Below are 23044 nucleotides of genomic sequence, written 5' to 3' on the forward strand. Positions count from 1 at the left end.
TGAAATGGTTCAAAGTGCTTGTTTGGATTGCAAAATAACTGACATCTTCAAAAAAATAGACTAACACACTCAATTCAGTATTAAAAAAACAAGGGACATTTGTCCTGTGATTGTGATTTTTATCACTGTAACGTTTTTTTTAAGTAATACATAAAGACTTACTGTCCTGTTTGAAAAAAAAGGTTGTCTATCCTACAAAACCCTCTCTACTTTTGCAACATACTTCAAGCAAAATCAATAAGGCAAGCTCCCCTCTCAAAGGTCAAACAAAGCTAACACAGCCTTGTATAAAGAGGCCTGACACAGACCGATTCAGTGGATTTAATCTAAAGCTTGTTTGTTCTTTAACAAAGCCCAGAGCCCAGAACACAATGGCTACAGATATTAAAATGCTTTTTTGCATTGGACTTGCTGTTGTGTTAACAGGTACGAGATCGTGGTTTTGTGTATAATCTTCCAGGTGACCGACATTTCTTGCATTGGTGATAACTGCAGCTGCTGTTGTGTTTCTCATCGGTCAGGTGTGGGAAAGTCTGCCTTTATTGGAAAGACCCACTCTGGAGGGAAAGATGATCCTGTGCTGCAATATGTTGTTAACAACTCACTGAGGGAGCACCCAGTCCTCACCAAACTCAGACTGGTAAGAGAACAAGAGAAGGAAGAATCCTAATCGATTGCCTTGTGTTTAAGTATGACGATCAGGTCAACCTCAAGAGTCAATATCTTAAAATTTCTTTCTTATGAAATTCCTCTGATCATCTTTAGCTTAACAGGTACCTCCAAAAGTTTATCACTATGCCGAAGCCACCAGCAGGTTATTAAGGTCAGACGTAAGGCTGGTTGGTCATCCTCGGCTCCAGGCTAAAAACTCAAAATTGTGGCTTTGAAGTTGATGCTTCTAAAGTTAAAGAATGAATTTGTGAAATGAATTTAACATCAGTGAACTGTAGAAACATTTAAAAACAGCTGAAGGCAAACCCGCTCAGAATTTAATTAATTTAGTGTCACATTTAAATCCGATTATCTTTACCTTTTATTCAACTTCAGTGAACTTATAAAAAATACATCATCACCAGGGTATGCAATTTCAGAATCTAAGCAGTATCATTTTTGACCACTAGAGTGCGGCACAATGCCAAGTAGATTTTCACATGCAAGGAATTTGGTGAATTGGTGCATAATGATAATACGATGAGAAAGAAGGAAATAAAGATGAGAGAAAGCACTTCAGGTCCAGGAGCATACATAGAAAATAGACAATGACATATCAATAATATAAAGACAATAAAAAGACAGTGTGTACATCTTTTTAAAAAATAAATATCCTGGCATGAAGTGTAGACATGCAATCTAATAAGGAGTACCAGAGAATGTTGTTTATTCATTTAGTCTGATAATACATTGTTTTTTTTGTTTTTTTCAGAGAACCCTTGAAGACCCGTGGGCTATCATGATGGTTTCCAGTGACCAAGCCCAGTTTATGGCAAATCTCGTTAAACTGATAAATGGAACTAAAGCTATTGAAATTGGTGAGATTGAATAGAAGATTATGGAAGCAAAAAGAAAAAAAGTATAAAATAATTTCAATTTCAAAAGCAACTACTTTACTACTAATATTGCTAACTTTATAGCACTGAAAATGTGTAGCATTAAGTTTTTCAGCTTGAATTTTGGTTTCCCCAGTAAAGAACTAGATTTTTTTTTGGACATTTTATTATTTATACTTTAAAGATAGAAGACAGACTTTTAGATACAGACAGGTGAAGAGACAGAACGGGAAAGGCAGAGAGACACAGCAAAGGGCTCGGGTTGGAACTGAACCCAGTCCTCTGCTGTAAACACTCCAGTTGAATTTAAGCACCTTGAATATTGTCCTTTTAATACAGGGCACCTAAAAACGAAAATTAAGCTTTTGAAATTACACAACCTTGAATGATCTATTTTAAAGAGACAAATTCAAACCGCATTAATTTGGCTAGACGGGCTTTTACTGCTATTCAAATTTCAACATTAAGTATTGATTAAATCTTAGAATGGGTATCCAGTTGCTTATAGGATCTAATATTGAAAGTACTAAAATCTAATGCTGCAGTGGTTCAGTGAACATGTTGTTTATATTTATTCTGCAGGGATGTACACAGGGTACAATGCATTGAGCATGGCTTTGGCCATGTCAGAGAATGGACGTGTGGTGGCTTGTGAAATAGAAGAGAAATATGTGAACATTGCCAAACCATTTTTTAAAGAGGTGAGTGAATTTCTCTCTAAACAGCATCTATCAAGACATTACTGACACATGTTTAAAAAAAAACCAATAAAGATTAATAGAGTACAGGTTGCATTAGACAACCACGAGCACTTTGTGAATTTGGCAAGTTTAGTAAGATTGATTGTTGCTTCTGTCAGAATGAGATTGTGCAACAGACAGCACGCTGCACATCTACCTTCTGTCAGTATGTCTTCACAAAATGCTGCCGGCTGAAGAGCAAAAAGGTGTCTGCTCAGGAGACTGTGTCACGTAAAGATGCAAAGCCAAGCAGTAAAATCAATCCCTGTTTTAGCCTGGCCTAACATTCTCTTTAGAAAACAATTAAAGGAAGAAGAAAGAAAAAAAACAACCCCGCACAGCTCTCAATTCATACAACTGAACCTTTTGTACAGGCTGGAGTTGAAAACAAGATAGATGTACAGCTTCAAACAGCCATGGAGACACTGGGTGAGAGTTTTTAATCTCTGTCATGGTTTCTGATAAAGCAGAACATTTTTGCATTGTAATTTTCACCACTGTTTCATCAGATGCACTGATAGCAGGCGGGGAAGCTGGAACATTTGACTTTGTGTTCATCGATGCTGATAAATCCAACTATGACGGATACTATGAGAAATCTCTTGAGCTCATACGAAAAGGAGGCATCATTGCGATTGACAATGTAAGTACACCGTACACAAGAAGGCTCAAGCATCTGTTAGAGAACAGCTCCAGAGGTGCGTAGTGTGTTTTGACTGTGAATAAAATGAAACAACGTGTTTGAAGGTGCTGTGGAGTGGAAAGGTCGTGAATCCTGCCCCCAGTGACAACACCTCACAGGCGCTGGACGCTCTCAATAAGAAGCTTCACAAGGACCAGAGGATTGATCTGAGCATGCTCACTGTGGGTGACGGGCTGACCATTGCAATCAAACGCTAAAACTGCTGTAGTCAATTGTTTGTCTTAATTGTGCTTTAATTTTGACATTAAAAAAACATAAGAGTTATCGTATGAGGAGTACATTGCCTTCTTTGTGTCTGCCAGCTACAACAATCATGCATTAATATTACAACTGCTCCTTTGTTTACTATCTTTACAAGGATAGTAGTCATAAAAGTGCTACAAAACAAGAACAAAATGAAAGTGACATTAAACTAATAAACCAATATATGAATACATAAATACCAGTGTTGCAGCTCAGTGTGTTTCATGTGAGTAGAAGTGAAGTCAGTTCATATTTGACAGTTGTAAGGCTCAGAAGTTAATATAATTTATATTTGAGTTCATTTTTCCGAAAAATGCATTTACAATTATTATACAGTTATATTTATATTACACATTTATTATTTACATATTTACATATTTAACTATTTACAACTGCATCTTTAAGACAGATAGGATATTCTATTCTTCTAAGACATTCAACACCATCCTGCCACACAAGCTGGCGGTCAAGCTGAGGGACCTCGGGCTCCCTGAGGCCACATGCAGGTGGATCAGCAGCTTTCTCTCTGGACGCAGACAGAGAGTCAGAGTGGGTCACCATACATCCACGGCCCTTAGCCTCAGCACTGGCTCCCCCCAGGGCTGTGTGTTGAGTCCCCTGCTTTACTCCCTCTACACACATGACTGCACCCCTGTCCATCACAGCAACACCATTGTGAAGTTTGCAGACGACACCACAGTGGTGGGGCTCATCTCCGGGGGGGATGAGTCCGCCTATAGAGAAGAGGTGGAGCGGCTGTTGGCTTGGTGCACAGCCAACAACCTTCTTCTCAACACTGCAAAAACAAAAGAACTCATTATAGACTACAGGAGGAAGAAGACTGTGGTCCCACCGCTGCTCATCAACGGGGACAGTGTGGAGAGGGTGGCAGACTTCTGCTACCTGGGAATCCACATACAGGACAGTCTTTCCTGGAGCGTGAACACCTCGGAGCTACTAAAGAAGGCCCAGCAGAGACTGTACTTCCTGAGAATACTCAGGAGGAATAACATCACACAAAGACTGCTGGTGTCCTTCTACCGTGCCTCCATTGAAAGCATACTCACCTACTGCGTATGCATTTGGTACACCAGCAGTACAGTGGCTCAGAGAAAAACGCTCCAGAGGGTCATCAACAACGCCCAAAGGACTGTCGGCTGCCCTCTCCCAGCACTGGAAGACCTACACAGATCCCATTGTCTCAAGAAAGCCCACAACATCATAAAGGACACTTCACACCCTGGTTACCCCCTGTTTAAAATGCTGCCCTCAGGCAGATGATACAGAGCCATTGGTGCTAGAACAAATAGACTCAAACACAGTTTTTAACCAACTGCAATAACCACTGTGAATGCTGCTAAAAAATGATGTGCACAATGTTTTAATGTTTTATGTTATGGGTGTATGCTCCCTTTAGCATATTTAGTATTTATTTTGATTTTAGCATATGTTTAATTTTATTTATTTTAGTACATTTTAATGTCTCAGGTATTTTTATTCTTATTTATTCTAGTTATTTTAACAGTCACTAGTCACTTTAATGCTAGGATTTTATTGCACACTGACTAGAAGCACTTTCAATCTCGTTGTACCTGTGACAATGACAATAAAGATCTATTCTATTCTGACCTAGCTTCTGATTTGTTAGTTCAGTCAAGTGTTGCTTAAGAAAGTTATCCGTCTCCACCCTACTGTTTCTTCTTATAAAGACTGATCCAACCGTGATCAGAGCAAGCTGAGTGAAGCGGAAGATGTTAGACGCCACAGATTAGCTCTTTATGGTGACATGAAGACAGGAGACGTTATATGTGTATATTATCGCACAGCTGTCTTAAATTGTTGTAATCTAGTGATTTGTACACGACAGTTTCTTTCTTTCTGTTACATTTTAGAGCTGGTTTAGAAATGGTAGAACTGTGCACTTTAACTACAGCTTGTAAGTAACATTACAAACTGAGGGCAAGACTCTTTTAAGAAGGGTGTCATTCTAGTCTATTATTACAGACGCATGGAGAAACACATAAAATCCCTGTACAGCAGATGAGCTGTATGAAATTAATAGTTTTTTTTGTTGTCTTTTTTAAAGATATTTTTGTGCGTTTTTGAGCTTTATTTGACAGAGACAGCTTGAAGAGTGTCAGGAATGTGGGGAGAGAGAGGAGGAGTAGTGAGCCTTGTCACCTGTACATGTCGATATGGCAGCAGGACAAAGTGAAAAGATGATTTATGCTTTCAGAGGACATGCAATGAGATGTCACAGACCAGTTAAGAGTGTAAAAGCTCAAATAACATTGATGGGCTGTGTTACGAGTTTGAGTCGACATGTACATGTTTGCATTAAATTGAAAAATAAAAACAGTAAAAGTGGAAATACTATAGTGTTATAATCACAAGCAAATTTAACATCTGTTACAGAATATAGTGGTGTTGTACATCATGTGACTGTAGTATCGAGATTTATTCTAGTGTAGGAATACTTCATTACACTGCATTCTAAATGCCACAGGCATGTTATTGGGAAAATGTACTTTGTGGTGGAGTAAAAAAAAGTACAAGATGTAAGAAGTAGAATTCTACAGTAGCACAAGTATAAGTACCTCAAAAGTGTGTCTCAAAGAGTGCGTACTGGAGTGCATAAACTGAACAAACTACACATGTACGGCTTGCAATATCGGCTAGTTAGTGGAAAGAGAAGTGCACAGAAGTCCAGACTGTCTTATGCTGAAACATTTATTGAAGCTAGATCAAGAAGAACGGAGAATTTATCAGTACACTTGTCATGGCTATATGCTCTAAGGACAGCACCACACTTACTCTAAGTGCATAAATAGTCACACTTAATTCATCTACAGTATAAGGTATTCACCAAGTGGTCATTAGTCTGCAAATAATGAAACATGTTTACCCTTAGTGGTCTGACATTGTTATATAATTCTGTAGAGGTTTCTAGGTTATGTGCCCATCTGTTAGGGTAGTTACACAGCCCTATCCTCTGACCTTAGTTAATAATAGATCATAATGGCACCTGCTCTCCTTAACACAAACATACAGCTGCTCTGTATCTCAAGGACAAGAAGCAGTGTCTCCATGACAGTCTTAGATTTAACACCATCTCTACAGTGACCTCAAGAGATACTGTACAGTATCCTCTGATCCTGTGTAACCACCATACGTGGCATGCTAAAAACAGAAAATTCCTTCACACTGCACCGATAGAAGCAGCCCAATCGCTTTATTTCAGGCTAGATTTACAGTACAAAGGGTGTGAATTGAAATTTTGCCCAACTAGTTAATAAGAAGTGCCTGAGAAAGATTATATGTGCTGTTTAATGATGTCATTTGCTAAATGCAGTAATGCAGGTGGATCATGACACCTTAAACTCTATGACATACATAATAATAGTAATAATAATAATAATAATAATGAATGGTTGTTTTGGGGGCTGACATATATTGCTCATTCACCCACGTCACTGCTGCCTGCGACAAACTGTAGTGTAAGCGCTCATTGAACCATCAGCTGATGCTACACCTTTTCAGCACCGCGGACAGCTCTGTTCTGCATACCGAGCAGATGGCGTCGGTTATAAAAGCCCGCATGAAGAGACCCTGCAACGGAGATTCACCAGGACAGCATGAGTCACGGCATGGATAACACATTCAGCTCTCCGCACAGGCTTATTCCAGATGAGTATTCACAATACAAACCGAAACGATCACCATTAGATACCAGTGTCGTGTTAAGAGGGACGTCCACGGGCATGAATTTGACCAACCCGTCATTAGGAAAGTTCAATGAGAAGGAATTGATGCACGGCCTGAACGATCGCCTTGCAGGATTCATAGAGAAGGTGCACCATCTGGAGTACCAGAATCAGCTGCTGGAGAGGGAGATCGAGGAGATCAGAGGGAAAGCGAAACCCGCATCTTGTTTGGAGGAAGAGTATGGACCCGAGCTCAGGAAACTGAGACAGCTGGTTCAGGATATTACTAATCAGAAGCACCAGATTGAAATCGAGCATGCGAATCTAGAGGACGAGCTGTCCAACTTGAGAAGACAGCATGAACGGGAGGCGCGGAGCAGATCAGATGCTGAGAGCAACATCGTGGTCCTTAAAAAGGACATCAGTGACGCGTATCAGGCTAAACTACAGCTGGACAAGAAAGCGCAGGCTCTTGTGGATGAAATCCACTTCCTGAAGAGAAACCATGAAGCCGAGGTGTCTGAGATGTTTGAGCAAATCCAGGATGCGCAGGTGACCGTTAAGGCGCATGAATTTGGCAACCCTGGCGTCACTGCGGCACTACGGGACATCAGGGCTCAACTGGAAGGTCATGCCTTGTCCGACTTACAGCAGGTCGGAGAAACTTTCCAATCTCAGTTTGCAAGACTCACAGAGGCAGCTGAAATCAAGAGGGAGGCATTAAAAGCGACCCAGCAAGAGATTCAGGAGTACAGGAGGCGCCTGCAGGCCAAGAACGTAGAACTGGACTGCGCTACAGGCACCAAGGAAGCTCTGGAGAGGCAACTTCATGATGTCGAGGATCGCCACAAGGAGGAAATGATCCATTACCAGGTAAGATTACTATTATTATTTTAAATATATCCAGTTCTTATGTGCACATGGTGTCCAGTGACGTGTTCTCTCCTCTCTTGCTCCAGAACACAATCAAAGAACTTGAAAATGAACTCATAAACTGCAAATTTGACATGTCCGGTTACCTGCGGGAATACCAAGACCTGTTAAATGTGAAGATGGCTTTGGATGTAGAGATACTCTCTTACAGGTAAGATGTGCTGCATCCAAGTCAAATAGTTGAATGTTGACAGTGTTGTTGGTAAAGAAGGCATTTTGGGGCTAAACTTACTTATCCATAACTTTCAATATCTATTATGAATGCTGCAGACAAGACAGTGTCTCATGCAAATAAACACAATGTTGCACTGTGGGTCATATATTAGTCACCTTGCACTGCTTACAAGATACAATAATACAAAACTGCATTTAAAATTGTCTAAATTTAATTTTGTTATAAGGCCTATATCCCTCTGTAAAAGCTAGTAAAGTAAAAAAGAAATCTCCCTCTTATCTTGTAGGAAACTTCTCTGCGGTGAAGAGGCTCGTCTCTCCACAATGTCAGAGTCCCACATCTCCTTGCCCTACATCTACCACCAGTCTCCCGTTTACACCCTGCCTTGCCTCAGCCGCCCAGGAGGCCCGCACAGGCGGGCTGAGCCTCAGTACAAGTTTGTAGAGGAGATCATAACAGAGACCACAAGGGAAATTGAGATGTCAGAGTTTGAGGAGACAGGATCGGAGGAGACAGAGGTGGGAAAAGATGAGCAGGAGTGTAGCAAAAGAGATAAAGAGGAAAGTGAGGAAGAGGCAGGTAATAAAGACGGTGGAGAGGAAGGTGGTGAGCAGATGTCTGATAGTGAGCAGAATCAAGTAGAAGCGGTAGAAAGTTTGGTGGATGATGGGAGTCCTGGTGCTGTGGATGAGGGTGAAAATGGTCAGAAAAGTAAAGAAGAGTCAGAGGAGACTGAAGCAGTTGACAATGACGTGGACAGTGGCAAAGATGAAGATACTCAAAGCAAAGTTTTATTAAGTGAGAGCCTTGATGTGCAAGAAAATGAGCAAGATCAAAAAGTAGCTGAGAGCGCAAAAGAAGAGAAAGAAGTTGTAGTGCCAGTGGTAGCAGTTCAGAAAGATCTCTCTTCAAAAACAGACGATTCAAAGCCAGAGGTCCCTGTGGAGGAGGAACTAAAAAAATTTGATGGTGGTAAAACAGGAGATGCTGAGAAAGATAATTTGATCTCAGCTCAAGCGAAGGAGCCTGCTGACGAGACCTCGTCCCAAGTGTCCAAAGAGTCAGACAAAACTCAAGCACTAAGCAGTGTTGATGAGGTTCTCACTTTGGTTTCAGATACCGGTGAGAAAACCACAGATTTTACAGCAGAGACAAAGAGTGCTCTATCCGTAGAGACAGCGGAGCTTTCAGAAAAGGCTCAAGTATCGTCAGGTACAACACCAAAGTGTGAGGAAAAGGAAAACAGTCATACAAAGCCAAAGGAAATGAGTAAATCCGAAGCTGCAAAAGGTGAGGATAAAGTAGCAAAAAGCACTGAAGGTGCCAAACATGATAGCAATAATGGCCAAGAGAAAGAGTCGTCTCTTAAATCTAATGCAAAAAGTCCTCCTGAAGTGGAGGATCAGAAGCCAATGAGTGGTGATAAACCTCAACCAGTCCAAACTGAGTTGCCAAAGGAGAAGACGGCTGCCAATGCAGAAATCAAACAGTTACATCAGGGGGAATCTGAAAGCAGCCAGGTCCAGAAATCAAAGGTGTCTGAAGTTTCAGGGAAAATAAATGATCCTCAAGGTAAAACTGAAGTGGAGAGCGAGAAATGAGAGGAAAATGCACAAACTGTAGGGAGGTATCTGCTGAGGGAGAGGAGGCGAGGATAAACATTTCCACCTTAAATCTAACTTGACAGGCAAATATCAGGGATAGTGAAGCAGAAAAACAGAGTACGGCTTAACTAATACAGATGCAAATGTAAGGCACAAGCTGAGCCAAGCAATGAGAGGAAAACTCAAAGCTGTAATTTCTCTTCAGAATGACCATTTTAAAAGAAGAGAGCATGATTCTTCTGATGTTTGCAGCAGCTTTGCCTTTGAACTTGAAATCCACTTGTGATGTATTCAAATCTTTTGACTTGACTAATGTAATCATGAATGTAAAGGATGCAGAGTTACATTTGCTTTGGTATGTGCTGACAAACAATAAATGCAATATGAAAAAGCCTCTGAACATTTTGTTGATGTTTCTGCGATATCCAAATGTCGAAATGTGTCCATGTATGCAAAATACCTCCATAAAACCACAACAGAAGACGTGCAAAAGGTTGGTACAGATCAATATCAGACAATTGAATTGATCACTATAATCGTTATTTAACATAAGTAGTGACATTTAACACAAACCACAGATTGACAGCTACTCATACTTTTTGCTACCGTGTATGCACTCTACGATGCAAAGATGAGGCCACTGCCAAAAGAAATCAATAGCTAGTACGCGCATGATCATCTAAGTGCCATTTGAAGGCAAGAGAAGTCACTCACAGCTGTGCACTTCAAAATAAATAACCTCATAATGTTCCTTAAAACACCTTTGAGGCTAATTCCCCTCGTTGAAGGATTGTTTGTTCACAGTGGCTCATTCCTCGACTGTAAGCTTGTTCACTGGCCAGTGTTGCTTTTGTGTTGACAGAACATCTCTTGACCACTGTTGTCTTGCTGCTTTGTAGACCAACAACAGAAAAAAAAGCAGCCTTCATTTTCTTTTGGCCTTTTCCTCTTAAAAAGGTTTTAAGCCTACACCCCTGAGACATTAAGAACAGACTTTAGTGCAAGGACAACCAAATTTTCCTAAAACAAAGTGAAGTTTGCAGTCAAATTTTGCTTGAGATTGCAACCAACAGAGTACCACTCGCCTCACCCTCTTAGCATGTAGAAAAACAGGTAGACGTGAAAGTCACGATAGGTCCCCATCTAGAACTGGTGTTTAGTTTGTCCATTCTGGGCTACTATAGAAACATGGTGGACTCCATGGATACAAAGGGCTCCTTCTGCACCTACAAAACTTACATTATATTGCATTTCTGGACCTTGGACCTGTTTTTGCTCAGTGTAAAGGTGCTTCAAATATGTCCGAAAATCTAATGAACCACTTCCTACTCATAAACGTGCGCTACAAATTACAACCCCATTCCACTCTGTAGATACAAGCCGCTTTGAAAGGTTAAAATAAAACCACACAATCAATGTATGTATTGCTGCTAGTGGCACTTAAACATAAGATTAAATATACAATGTGGAGTTCAAAGACTTTATTGAAAATTCATACATACACATAAGGACCTCCAAGACTTCCTGTGGGCTCCGTCTCTGCCCAGTACAGGGAAGAACTTTCCGAGAGCGCACAGGCGCAACTTTAAGTTACGCCTCTGCTGGATAATGGTAATTTGGCATTACTGTGAACATTAATTATGCGCCCCCCAGATGTCTGTCAGTACAGAATGAACAAAAACTAATTCTGCTTGGTCGGCCATATGTACTGGCTTCTCTCAAACCCACCTTTAAGCAACCCAAAAACTGCCCAGTTTAAAGGGAGCTTCGACAGAACATCACACACCCTGATGGCCGACACAAAACAAAACATTACAGAGCTTTAAGTACGTCCTTGTGTGCATGAACAGGAAGGGTGCAGCATTATTTAAATAGTGTACTTGTACATGATTTGCTAATGGAAACTGTAGATGACAAAAGGAATATCAGATGGTTGACTGTAATGTCAGAGAGAAGGTATGAAAACACTCACCACACAAAACCGTAAACTCATGTTCTCACAAGAAAAAAACGGAGTGTCTGGTATTATCACAATAAAGCCACAAAGACATGATGACAGGCAAAGGGATTGTATTGGATTTCATTATTATGGCAGTACTGGACAGGTACAATGACATGATTTATAAATAATATGCCACCAACTGTGTCTTCAACAGATGCAACTAAAGTAAAAAGCATCAAAGGTAAAATATACCATGACAGAAGCACCAACTTGAAGTGGTACTCAACAAGTTAGAGTTTGTTGTGTCGTAGCCTTTGAACCAATCTCTCCAAAGATATCCCCTTGCTGGTTTGAGTTGGACATACACTTTAAGGCCAGATTCTTCTGATATTCCCTAGTCCCTTGCAGTATGAAGAAAACTTAGGCTTCCAGTTCCAAGCCCAGACCCAGCTTGTGGCCGCCTGCGTTGATGTTCTTGCCATCGACCAGGCCAGACAGGGTGAGTTTCACACCTGCACAGGCAAGAGGAACCAACATTAGCCATTGCAATTATTTTCTTGAACATGGGTTTTTGAGTCCGAGAGGGTTGATAGAAAAATGTAGGCTGCTCAAAGTGTTGCTATATGGACTTTATTCTAGGTCAGGTCATTTATAGTGGAGAGTTTGCTCACAACTTAAGTATAGTGTGTGTGGAGTAGAGCCTGAACCCATGGACCAGAGACCCGTTCTTGGCAAAGAGGATGAACTATATGCGTCACAGCCAGGCACAGGGTAAAAGTCTCCTCATGTTACATTAGGCAGGACAAAGCTTGTAAAAGTTAAATGTTAACTTGTTAATAGCAATAAGCTATAAAATTCGTGTCTGCTGGACGGGTACAGGTTCGACACTTCTAGGTTCTGCATGGGTCCACGTCCGAGTTCTCAAATAAGATAGGTCCAGTTCAGTTCTGACTGATACATTTCCAGGTCTTTTTGAGGTTCGGGCTATACTTTTTGGACTTGTGAAGACCTTTAGTGTGGAGTCTACATTGTGTACTAAAAAAACTAAACTAGAAATAGAAGTTTTCAACTGAACTCCTGTTGATTAACATTTTCTAAATATCCTACCCACAAACCTGTAGGAAAAAGAACTTACCTGGTCTAAGTGTCTGGGTGTACCCAACACCAACAAGGCTATTGTTGTTCACTTTAGCCTATGGGAGAAAAACAAAACATAAAAGTCAGTCGGTGACAATAAAGTCACATTTCTTTTGCCTCATCTGCAAGCTTATGTGCACTACTTACACTGATGGAGGCATCCTTGTCCAACTGGTATTTGGCTGCAATACCGAAGCGTGTGCTGTTGCTGCCAGCGGTCCAGGCCAGGTTGACTGCTGTCTCCAGCTGGTCGCTCACTTTCTGGTAGATGGAGCCTCCAAACTCAGCTCCGTCATTGCTTTAAAGATCATAACCACAGGAGAGATCTCACACTACTGTAAACAAAATGTAGGATTTCTAACTTTACCTCTCTTCACCACATGCTCATATTTCTCATCTAGGCCAGGATTGAAAAGCCCCATTGAAAACCAGCTTTACGGCCTGACAAAATGACTCCACTGTTGGTATACTGAGGTGTGCAGAAACAGTTTGCAGCCCTGAGTTTTTCCACATAACTTGTAAACTGGCAGTTATGGCACACATTTTACTGTTATAGCTGCAGCTTTGGCTGCAAATCAGACATTTAATGTTACTGGTATTGCTAAATTAATGTGTCCATCATCTTCCCTGCAGCTTAGACAGACAAGACAGTCATACATGTTAAAATGAATTGACTTCACATGTATAACTTTTTATAGATAAGAGAAAACAAATTCTAGATCAAGTGAACTGACTTTGGAATTACACAATAAAATCTGAACAGATTAAAATCCAATCTTTACGTAAAAAAGCGTATTCTACTTACACATTAGTGTGCAGCTGGAAGTCTCCTGTCTTGTAGCCAATGGCAAAGTTGTTCTGGGTCATCTTGGATTTGGCAGTGTCAAAGCTCATCTGGTAACCGGCGAGCCACCCCTCGTAGCCGACGACAGCAGCTCCGTGGATGGTGGGACCAGCGAAGTCAAAGTCGACATCACAGCCCAAGTTAACGTACTCGCGCTTGTAGGCGGTCTTGACTTTGCCGCTCTTCTTGCTGTTGACGAGAACAGAGTTTTGGTTAACCTGAACTGAAAACACAAGGCAGGTGACACTGATACTGCAAGACAGACGCACATGTGACGGGTTAGATGAGTAGCCTATACAATAGTCAGTCAGTCACCTGACTAAACAACAAAGCCTCCCGGTTTTAGATACTTAGTAAACAGAGATGTACAGTAAAATATACTACCCCTCTGTGTGTTAATGACTGCAGTGGTGGCCAGAGGTAAAGATGCTCAGAAATCTTTTTCAGAAAACATCAAGAGCCATTTAAGAAAAGTCGTAGACGGAAAAGTTATTTGATCATCTTGTTGGTCCTAGTCTTAAGTGTATGTAGTGCAACAAAACCATAAAAATATTGGTGAACACATCTTCCCTTGGCTTGTCCTCAAAGCACCCCAGGGTACCCACTTTAGGAACCACTGCCTGCCATAGATTCATGCCCCCGCCCCCCAGAGATAATTCTAAACCTGTGCACGGTGCCAACTGTCAGCTCAGGTAACAAACCAAATGAGAAAGTGATTTTTTTAAATGATCATATACTTAAACACAAACCACCTTTGAATTAGCAACACTGAGTCATGGCTCAACTCAGAGATCCAGTTTGTCTAGTAGTTACACTACTCCACCCTCATATGAATCAGGACACACTTCCTCTGGGCCATGAGCCGTATTTCTCATGTAAGATACACCTCATAAAAAGGATGACGGATTGCCTGAGCATCTGGGTACAATTTCATTCCTACCAGAGGACAACAAACTGCAAAACACCATTCAAGCAAACATGTGACTCCTGACCAATCACTAACGTGTTACCAGTTCCATATTAGGACTGCGGTCACGTGGCCAGCAACTTGTCACAAGCATGTACAGCACAGATCAGGTTGCCAAAATGACTCTTGCAGAGAAGCAACAGGCAGAGCAGACTACATTGGTAGTGTGTAGTATACATATTAGTATGTTAAGCAATACATTTGAGTAAAATGAACATGACAAATTTTTCCATTAACAAATTATTTATTATAACTATCATCTTACCCAGTGTTTGGTGAGAAGGTTGTGTCAAAAGTCAACTTCAGTCCCTTGGCAATCTGTGAGAAACCATTTGACAAATTAATCCTGTCATACTCACTTTTGAAACATGTGAAATAATAAAATTATGAATGAATATTTTCCTAACCTGATCTTCAACAGTGATTTCTGTTCCCAAGGTGTTGTCAGTGTTCCACTTCTCGGTGAAGGTCAGGCCGTATTCTGACCTCTTGTATTTAGTTTCCAGGCTGCCTGCTACTTTGCTGGTGTCAGTGTTGGAGGAACCAGCTGTTTTGAATTCCTGCAAGGGACAATTTTAAAAAAGGAATGACAATCACAAGAAAAGCTTAAAGACAATTACTCTAATTAAAGCTTTTTGGCCTCAATGCCAAAGAATTGTTTGTCTTACATTATACAAAATGAAATATGTGAAATCCGGAGAGCTGAAACAACTGGTAATTTTGACAAAATGCAATATTTGCTAAAGCTTAACAGTTTTGCACTTTGCACTTCTGTTTGCCAACATTGTAAACTGATTATACAGCTGGGCTTTGGGCTATAGATCAGAAGATGTCTCATTGCCCTTTTGGAGAGTGAAATTCATTTTTTAAAAATACTATTGATTGGAAAAAATGCCTAGTTGTTAATTAAAAATAGCATTACAGGTCTTAAAATCTGCAATCCACACAAACACTGTATATTTAACTTTCATATAGCAGAAATCTACATTAGTCTATGTTAATGTGAGACAAAAGAAATGACCTTACCACTCCACTGGCCGACTTTGTCTTGACATCGAGTTTCACCAAGCCAAATCCTGGAGAAAACAATTGTTTTGTTCAAATAATTTCAAAACATATCGACAACAGCGACTAAATTTGGCAGTACAATGTGTTAACGTCCATACCATAGCCTTTGTTGAAGATGTCTTTGGCAGACTTGCCCAGGTCAGCATAGCAGGGAGGCACGGCCATTGTATCTGTAGACAGAGGCAAACGATCAAATTATTCTTCTGATCAAGTAAACTCCCATCAACTACAGTATATTTCAAAAGTTATAAAGAACCCCACAGTGATGCAGACTTAGAAAACAATCGTCCAGGATTCAATCATTAATTCATGGTTTTACCTACACTTTACGATAAAATTTATCAGACCTGACACCTGCAAATCTGCAACGTCTCAGTGAAATTATTATTAGGTAGAAAGCTATCGTGTGTGTGTGTGTGTGTGTGTGTGTGCCTTTAAATCATGTACAGGGCACAAATATTTGTGCCGAAGAGGCAGGAAACATTATCTCAAATGTACCACTCACTTGTATACATTTATTATAATAATAATAATAATAATACTAAATAATAATATTAATTTATAATGCACTTTACATTTGAATCAAATCTCAAAGTGCTACTATATTGTGAGTTTGTAACATACAAATGCATGAACGTGGAAAACACTGACTTGTATAGAAGACGCATTTATTCTTGAAGCAAGCCTGGTTCACAAGAAACCATTTGTTCTTCCTATTGCTGTTGTATTGTTGAATGTATAGCAAACACCTCACTACTGTTGATGATTCATGGGCTATCCAGCTTTCTGCTGCACCTCATGTCACGCCCTCTCTCTCTCTCTCTGATATGGCTTCAGTTAAGGGTGTACCAGCGCCGGCCTATGCCAACATTAGTTTCGCTTTTACGTCCAAACACCTCTGGCACTGTGACAACAATCAGGATGTGCAGGTAGACATATGAATGCATGTCTGTGTGACAGCCTGCACAAGGTTACTGGGTGCGAGAGGAGCCATTTTGCCGCACTGGTTATGACTAGTTCAGGCCTGGCCTTTATTAATCTACTCCTCCACGTGAGTTGGCAGGCAGAGCCAGGCGTGGCAAGGCAACACATGCCAGTGCCAATTAAGCGGGATGTGTTAATTAACCACCATCATGCTACACTCTGCACACTGTTGCTGCTAACTAGGCCACAGGCAGGTTAACGAGCGGCCAGCGTTAGTAGTAGCAGGTAGTTTTTTATATTTTTAAGTATCTTCAGAGAAGTCCTGTGGCTTTCTCGGCTGCATGAGAGCTGCGACAGAAAAAAACAAGAAAAAAAACAGTGCTGCAGCTTTCAATTGACATGTGTCAGCATGCCGAGTGAGAAGCTAGCGGGGCTAACTGTGCTAGCCTGCAGAGTGCCGGGTGCGTGTGCGTAAAGTACGCGTAAAGTGCGCGTAAACACGAGCCGCAGCCGGTCGTGGAGTTGATAAAACAGTGTAAATGACTCGCTTACCGGTTGAGGTTGGAGCTTAGACGTGAACTAAAGTGACTTTATTGGAGATGTTCCTCACACCGCACGGCTTAAGGCAGGCGTCACCGGTTGGAGGGCGAGCTGAAGGAGACTGCACCGCAATGAACCCAGACCTATCACAGCCCGGCTCAGGGCCCGGGACGGCCGCGTACGTGCCTGAGTAAAAATCATCACGACACGGTTGCGTCAGAGTGCGTTTATTTATTGTTTGTTTGTTTTTTTAACTATGTAAGAGAGGGCCAGATTTGAGTTATAAAGGTGCCTGGGGGCCAATACTAATATTTTAAAAATGAAAATAATAATAAATAAATAAGTTTACATGCAGATGCACTGTTTTGATTTCATTGTCACGTTATCTTTTTTTTTAATGGCAATGTCACCAAATGTAAGCCAATCAGGCGTGAGCAAACCTAAAAAACACAGAATAAATTGTATGGAATACGTTACCCTTGCATGAAGTTGATACAAATCTTAGACATGAACATGACTTGTTATGAGTAATGCAAAGTCCGTTAACATTTAGGTTTCTCACATCTTGTGTCACATCTATAGGTACATAACACCAGCAGTTAGAGGTTAACGTTCAGTGCATTCAAATGCTTCATTATGTCAACCAAAAAAAAAAAGCCAAATTTTCCAGCCATACAGCATCTGACAATCCTAGTAGGCCAGAAATAATATATTATAAAAATGAAGCTTTGGGCCGCATGAAATCTAAGTGATTGGCCCACAGGACATACTTTGGACAGCCCTAGTGTACACCCAGTACTATTCTACTTTTTAAAAATTTTCAATGAAGAGTTGCTCTCAGCTTCACTAGTTCCAGTATTAAAGTAGAGTCCCCAACACTGCAAATACTATTAATGTCAAGTATATAAGGTGTAAAGTCAGTGAACCCAAGATTTCAAAAGAACAGCTCTCCAACATGGTTTACTGCTTGATGAAACTGATGACAGAAAATTGTCTACTCCACTATGCACTGCATGTTGTATATCTTTATTCAGGTATTTTTGAGATCTTGTAAATGAATGAAACAGCATATAGTCACTTAGTGGCTAGTAGAGTTTGCATCCTGAAAATATAGATTAGGATTATATTATTGGAAGATAAAATAAGAGCATTATTTGTTACAGCTTAAAAATTTGGCAAAACCAACAAGTCGGTGCTTCATTGTAATGTTTTTAGCTATATGGATACAAATGCATGGCAAAAGTGAAATACAAACAAATACACTTGGTGTACAAGACAAGTATGATGTGAATGAGGAAGAAAGAAAAGGAACTATGCAATGCAAAGAAAAACAAACAAACAAACAAACAAATACACTTGGTGCTGAGACAAATTTAAAATAAGGAAGGAAGAAGAAGGAACTATGCAATGCGAAGAAAAAATGATACAAATTAAGTGACCCCATTAAAGGGCAACATTATGACCCGGTCACTCCACAAACAAAATGGTCTACAGAAGAGACTGGGTTCAGGATTCTGTCACTTTAATCACACACGTTTATATTCCTTCCACTTCACTCTCTGCATGGGACCTCTGGGTAAAGAAGAAGAAGAGACAGAAGTGAACGCTTGAGTTTTGAAAAAGAAAACATTTAAATGTACTTATGTGTGTTTTAGTGTTATAAGAGTTACCTCATCTGAAGTTCTTCTCATGTATCTTACTTCCGTTTCAGCCTGTGTTAAAGGTGAAAAACAAGTGTCATCTAAAGTAAGAATATGCAGTTTAATTAGACTCTATCAACATGACTACCTTCAGGCTATATTATAACTTTTCGATCAAACCCGTTCTGAATTCTAATTGTGGTTATTGTATGTCCTTCACAACAAAAAAGCAACAGTATATGTATGTGGTAAACAAAACAAAAAATGGCAATGATATCCTCTTTACTTCCATGGTGTAATGCAGCTTTCTCTGGAAATACAGTATGTTATTGAAAAATGAAGCAGCATATTTTACCGTTGTTGTCGTTGTTGTTGTGGCTGATGAGTCTAATTTGATTCGCACTAACAAGAGAGAGTAAACACCAATTATTGACTCTGAATGCTTAATGACAAAAATGCACAATGGCCCTCATTTCAACCTAAACCTAATTTATGAATTCATGATACTTACTGTGTCTTTTGACCATAAACCAGATGAATGAGGTCACCGTTACAAAGAGGACCAACAAGGTCAGTCGGATGGAGAAACTTGTTGAGAGATTGGTAGAACTGCAGCATGAAGTTTTAAGCACAGTGCAAATTAATAAACACAAGGACAGAACGGTGTTATTTAAACAGTTCTATGACATCTAGTGATATCTATTCAGAACTTTGGTCATTCACTGCACTATATGTCATACAATATGCAAATATTACACAGTCCTATATGTTACTGACAATTCATCTTAGAACTTATCTGAGTAAAAACACATTTAGAGATGGACCACATAATGGTCACACATTTTATAAATACTGCATGTTTATGCTACATACTACTAACCTGAAGTGTCCGCCATGAGCTTGTAAATCGGCTTCACTGGCAAAAACAGAGGCGTGAGTCACGTTGAATGTAGGCGCTGTCACTGGCAAAGACAGAGGCGTGAGTCACGTGGTTCAGATGTAGATGTAGGTGACAAGATGGCTAAATGTGGGTCTGTAAAAATAATGAATGAGCACCACTGTAAGATGATTATAAGTAATGCTAATATCTATTATTAAATCAAAACATTCAGCATTTATGAATTTAAATCACTTATACTACTTACAAGTGGTAAGTTTTAGTTTACTTACAATTTAACAAAGTATCTGAAATGTGCATAAGGATGTTTTAAAGACTCTTACCACTGGTGACTGACAGATGAAAATGTGCTTTCTTGTCTAACATTCCATTAATCTCCACAGCACACCAATAATCAGTGTCCTCAACCGTCAGATCATTTATAGTCACGGTGAAGATTCTTCTGCTTTTGTCATCAGAGATTGAATACTTTCTTGAACTTTGTTGGTCTGTTCTAAATACATATGAGCACTGGAGCCATGGATATCCTTTACATAAATATTTCACATTGTTTATGTATTGTGAGTCATAGCGACATGGGATAGAGACTGAACCTCCAGCTTTGACTGATAATTCACTGACTGTTGTTATGATGTGAATTCCTGCAACAAGAACAGATACAGCATTTTAAAGGATATCGTTTACTAACAATAATCTTTCTACATGTAACTGCTTATTGTATGTTTATGTTCCGTGTTTTACTTTTAGTAGGCTATTGTAGTCTTAAAAATATATTAAATACAAACTACAGGTATTACTTATCTAACAGACAAACCACGAGCAGTGTGGACTGACCTGTTTAGTCCAATAAGGATGAGAATAAAGCTCAGATTAACATCCATGTCAGCGAGTGAGCAGAATAAGATTAAACTTTCCTGGACTGTGCACTGATATTTGTGAGCTTCTCTTCCTTCTGTTTGAGACTATTTAGCAGCAATGCAGAATAAGAAGAAGGAAGGAAGTAGCAGGTGGAACGATGGTGCAGTGGTCAGGACATTCTCACAGCAAGAAGGTTTACTGGTTCAAACCTCACAGGGGCCTTTCTGTGTTATTTGCATGTTCTCCCTGTTAGCTTACTGGCGTGGGTTCTCTCTAGGTACTGCGGCTTTCTTCCACAATCCAAAGACATGCACTTAACAGGTATTGGGTGGCTCTAAATTGGCTGTAGGTGTGAATGTGAGTGTGAATGGTTTGTCTGTCTCTATGTGCCCTGGGACAAGCTGGCATCTTGTCCAGGGTGTACCTCACCTTAATCCAAAAAAAGATGAAGATTACAAAGAGTGTACACAGCCATACTAGTAGTTCTGTCAAGCTGCAGGCCGACTTAGGCACAATGCTGCTGTGAGCTACATGCTAACTTGAGCATGCCAACACAATCCACAGTACGAGTTGACATGTTGCACTGACTGAGTAATTTCATGTCACCATGTTCATCCTAAGTTAAAGACCCTCAGAAACACAAAAGTCAACCTGTTTGTGTCATAGATGATTTTATCATCATAATCACAATGTTATGTCAGATCTCAATTCATTTTCAAGAGCATTTACTGAGGAATCTGCACTCCAAACCTGCAGAAGGCGACCACAACACAGAGATGTTGGGTGCTCTCAGCAGGAACATCTGGGGACCATATTGTCCTGAGCACCCACTGGGAATGCATGGCACTAAATGTTTGGATACAGCTAGTCTTTTCCACTTGCTCCTGGAAGTAAGAAAGACAATAAATTCCTGATCAATCTGAAAGACGCAACCGGTAGGAAAGAAACAACTTTGATGTGGATGGTGTAATGAGGTCATGCTTCTCCACAACTGGGGTTATTTATTATTAAGTAAATTACAGTTTAAGTTGAATAACTTTGGTATGCTAATTATTATTTATGATTTTGGTGATTTAATTAAGTAAATGATGAGCTTTACGTAACTGGTTTGGTTCTAAATTACTTGAATTACTTTGGTTAAGAATCAAGAAACTAGGATAAACTTTGAGGGAACAATATTACTGTTATGTTATTTATTTGAGACAAATGATGGTCTTTCTGTTTCGTTGAAGGTTATCAACCTATTCTGAAGAAAATAAAAATGGAAGAATAAGAAGAATTGAGTTGTCCTTTGCATCTGTCAATGGTTGAATCAGTTTGGGCAGAGTTGTGGGGTTACAAAACACACAGAACGTGAGACACACCAGCGATACAAGTAAAAAGATCATGAATGTAGCTGAAAGTTCTGTAAAAAACATCCTCATCAGAGTCACGGTGCGGGGGAGCCTATCACAGCTGAGTCAGGGCGAGAGGCGAGGTACACACCTGGAACAATCACCAGTTCACACCAGTGATATATAAACGCGCAAACAACAAATACATAAAAGATTATGACCAGGAGAATGGCCTAGATGAAAGTTAAAGGGATCACCAAAGTCGTTAATGATACATCCGTTGGTTATTTAATCCTATGCTGTGATATCTCATGTCAGTGCTATCAACTGACACATATTTACAATCCCTACAGCAACACACAGCAACATAGAATAAAAAAAAAAAAAAAAACAACACCACAATCACAGAGCACGTCCACATCACTTCTTGTCTCAGATATGACATCTGGGTTAACATGAAGAGACGGAACAAGAAACAGAAATTAATTAAATAGTTGTTTTAAAGTTTTTGTTGTTACTGTTCTGCTTATTAAATTCAAATACATGAAATACAAAACTCTATTTAAGTGTACTTGTGTCTTTTGTAATATTTGTAAAAGTTAGGTTTAAGTTTTTCTTACATGCTTGACTTTGCTGTGTGTTACTTTACGTCCTCTTTAACTAAGTCTAAAAGCAACATAGTGTGTATACGTGACTGAAATACATTTCAATATGATTCAGTGCAGTGCAACAGCATCACTAACTGCAAACTCAGTAACTTCCCATTTAAATGAACAGCTCTGGGAAAGTTTTAACAAAACGGCGGTTATAATTATTTCATAAAAATTGAATATATTACTGAGCTGTTGTACTGAATTACATCAGATGGTGTAGGTGTTACGGAGTAAAGTGGCCACGAGTGTGTGTGTGGAGTGTCATGTTTTTTTTTGTTTGTGTTTTTTCTCAGATAAAGTTACAAATCCATGTTAAATTGTTTGATACAATGGCATCATGCATTTTTTGGTGAAATAAGGCGAGTGCATTGTGTAAACACATTAAAAGTATTTTCTATCAGCCTGTTGTAATGTTTGTAATGGTTTATATTGGATGTGGCAGTAAAACTTTTAGAACTGTGCATGTTGCATGTTTTTTTTGTGATTTATTACAGGAGATAGAATAACTACATAAACACAGAGTAACATATAGGTAGTATTATGCACCAGTTCCACTATGAACTGCAAATAATACACATGTCATGTGTACC

General features: G+C 39.8%; 3 protein-coding genes and 1 long non-coding RNA gene across 4 annotated transcripts; 2 read left to right on the forward strand and 2 right to left on the reverse strand.

Annotated features, from left to right (window-relative positions):
* Positions 1 to 265: 265 nt before the first annotated feature.
* On the forward strand, positions 266 to 3254 carry comtd1 (catechol-O-methyltransferase domain containing 1). Its single transcript, XM_010745531.3, has 7 exons — positions 266 to 426; positions 522 to 640; positions 1424 to 1529; positions 2130 to 2248; positions 2662 to 2716; positions 2797 to 2930; positions 3035 to 3254. Exons 1-7 carry the CDS (start codon positions 372 to 374, stop codon positions 3185 to 3187), a joined length of 741 nt encoding a protein of 246 aa, XP_010743833.2. The 5' UTR covers positions 266 to 371; the 3' UTR covers positions 3188 to 3254.
* Positions 3255 to 6669: 3415 nt separating this feature from the next.
* On the forward strand, positions 6670 to 10062 carry LOC104930961 (neurofilament light polypeptide). Its single transcript, XM_010745870.3, has 3 exons — positions 6670 to 7810; positions 7897 to 8021; positions 8332 to 10062. The coding sequence occupies exons 1-3, from the start codon at positions 6869 to 6871 to the stop codon at positions 9644 to 9646; spliced, it is 2382 nt and encodes a 793-aa protein (XP_010744172.3). The 5' UTR covers positions 6670 to 6868; the 3' UTR covers positions 9647 to 10062.
* A 1053-nt stretch (positions 10063 to 11115) lies between these two features.
* Positions 11116 to 17233, reverse strand: vdac2 (voltage-dependent anion channel 2). Its single transcript, XM_010745543.3, has 9 exons — positions 17084 to 17233; positions 15706 to 15777; positions 15566 to 15615; positions 14947 to 15099; positions 14805 to 14857; positions 13534 to 13761; positions 12876 to 13026; positions 12727 to 12784; positions 11116 to 12103 (listed from the first exon to the last, which is right to left on the reverse strand). Exons 2-9 carry the CDS (start codon positions 15770 to 15772, stop codon positions 12012 to 12014), a joined length of 852 nt encoding a protein of 283 aa, XP_010743845.1. The 5' UTR covers positions 15773 to 15777; positions 17084 to 17233; the 3' UTR covers positions 11116 to 12011.
* Positions 17234 to 19072: 1839 nt separating this feature from the next.
* LOC109139742 (uncharacterized) lies at positions 19073 to 19610 on the reverse strand. The gene is made up of 3 exons (XR_003462328.1): positions 19592 to 19610; positions 19223 to 19320; positions 19073 to 19113 (listed from the first exon to the last, which is right to left on the reverse strand). It is a non-coding gene; the product is annotated as an uncharacterized LOC109139742 (long non-coding RNA).
* Between the last annotated feature and the right edge of the window lie 3434 nt (positions 19611 to 23044).

The sequence above is a fragment of the Larimichthys crocea genome, chromosome III (genome assembly GCF_000972845.2).
Source record: "Larimichthys crocea isolate SSNF chromosome III, L_crocea_2.0, whole genome shotgun sequence".
Taxonomy (NCBI): Eukaryota; Metazoa; Chordata; class Actinopteri; family Sciaenidae; genus Larimichthys; species Larimichthys crocea.